This window comes from Atta colombica, unplaced genomic scaffold, assembly GCF_001594045.1.
Source record: "Atta colombica isolate Treedump-2 unplaced genomic scaffold, Acol1.0 scaffold126, whole genome shotgun sequence".
NCBI lineage: Eukaryota > Metazoa > Arthropoda > Insecta > Hymenoptera > Formicidae > Atta > Atta colombica.
The window spans coordinates 6,508,411-6,509,511 of record NW_017259213.1 but is presented as its reverse complement, the minus strand read 5'-3'; the positions used below and the strand labels follow the sequence as shown (position 1 = coordinate 6,509,511).

Below are 1,101 nucleotides of genomic sequence, written 5' to 3'. Positions count from 1 at the left end.
TATATATATATATATATATATATATCGCATCTCATGTTTCAAATTGATGCTCTTCATAGATTTAATTCTTTTAACTGATCTTATATTGTTAATCCTTTCTCTTTTCTTCTCTAATATGAAGAAAAAAGAAGGAAAGAGACGAATCCTCTTCGTGCAAGAAGTTCAGCTAAAAAGAACAAGTCTCATATTTTGAAATATGTCAGACGTACAAAGGCCGCGTGCAATCCACTTTAGACACGCGACATTCCAAGCCCCCGTGGGGCATCCGGAGCGGATAAGATTGTCTCTGAGCGTGGCTGGAAGGAAGGCGGTCGCGCGCGACGGGGAAAAGAATGCTAGAAAGTCACTGTCGTGCATCCGGCGTGACTATGTGCCAGCAATGGTGATAATGGCAACGTGATTATTTGCAATTTCAAGGTGCGATTCGTCCTACGACATTGGCACGGCGAGAGGCAATTTCCCGCCCAAGCGGATATGCTGTGCTCCGAAGCGGAGGAAACAGCGAGACGCGCCGAGAGAGGTCTGCAGAAAAAACACTTTCACATGATGGGTCCTGAGCAAGAGCACTATTACAGTGACCTGGCGAATGTCGCAGGCATCACGCCGCTGCCGCCCGTGCTCTCGAAACTCCACAACGAGAGCAGTATGCGCTTCCTGAAAGACCTCGTGCATTTTCGGGAGGATCGCTACAAGATCATCGACGATTACAATTTCGTTAAACTTTCATGTTGAGGCGATAGACAATTATTTAAAAGATTAAATTCCAACTTTGTATTTTATTCAATTTAGAGATATTTCTGCATTGAAAATTGTAAGAAAAATTCACACCTATTCTTGCTTGTTAATTAATTCTTATTCTTCGTCGTGTGAAATAAATGTGAACTTTCCTGTCATTCAAGCGTGAATAATTATCATCTTATACCGATTAAAGTTTTTTGCATAAATATAATTGTCTAAAAGTCTAACTGTCATTTTAACTAGCTGTTCATTATAACTAGCTGAGAATCTTCTAATTTTCTAAAATTACTAACAAAAAAATATGTATAGCGGTATTCATAATCGAGTCTTATATTTAAGATTGTCTTAAATATAGTTTTAAGA

At 39.2% G+C, this 1,101-nt stretch overlaps 1 protein-coding gene across 3 annotated transcripts in view; it reads left to right on the top strand.

The window, feature by feature from the left end:
* LOC108695053 (dimethylaniline monooxygenase [N-oxide-forming] 2-like) overlaps positions 1-893 on the top strand; it is a 4,961-nt gene extending 4,068 nt beyond the window's left edge. For all 3 annotated transcript variants that reach the window (XM_018204791.1, XM_018204793.1, XM_018204792.1), the window contains exon 8: positions 418-893. In XM_018204791.1, the coding sequence (XP_018060280.1) occupies positions 418-732 (315 nt within the window). In that variant the 3' untranslated portion in view covers positions 733-893. The remainder of the gene's footprint in view (positions 1-417) is intronic.
* The last annotated feature ends 208 nt before the right edge of the window (positions 894-1,101 follow it).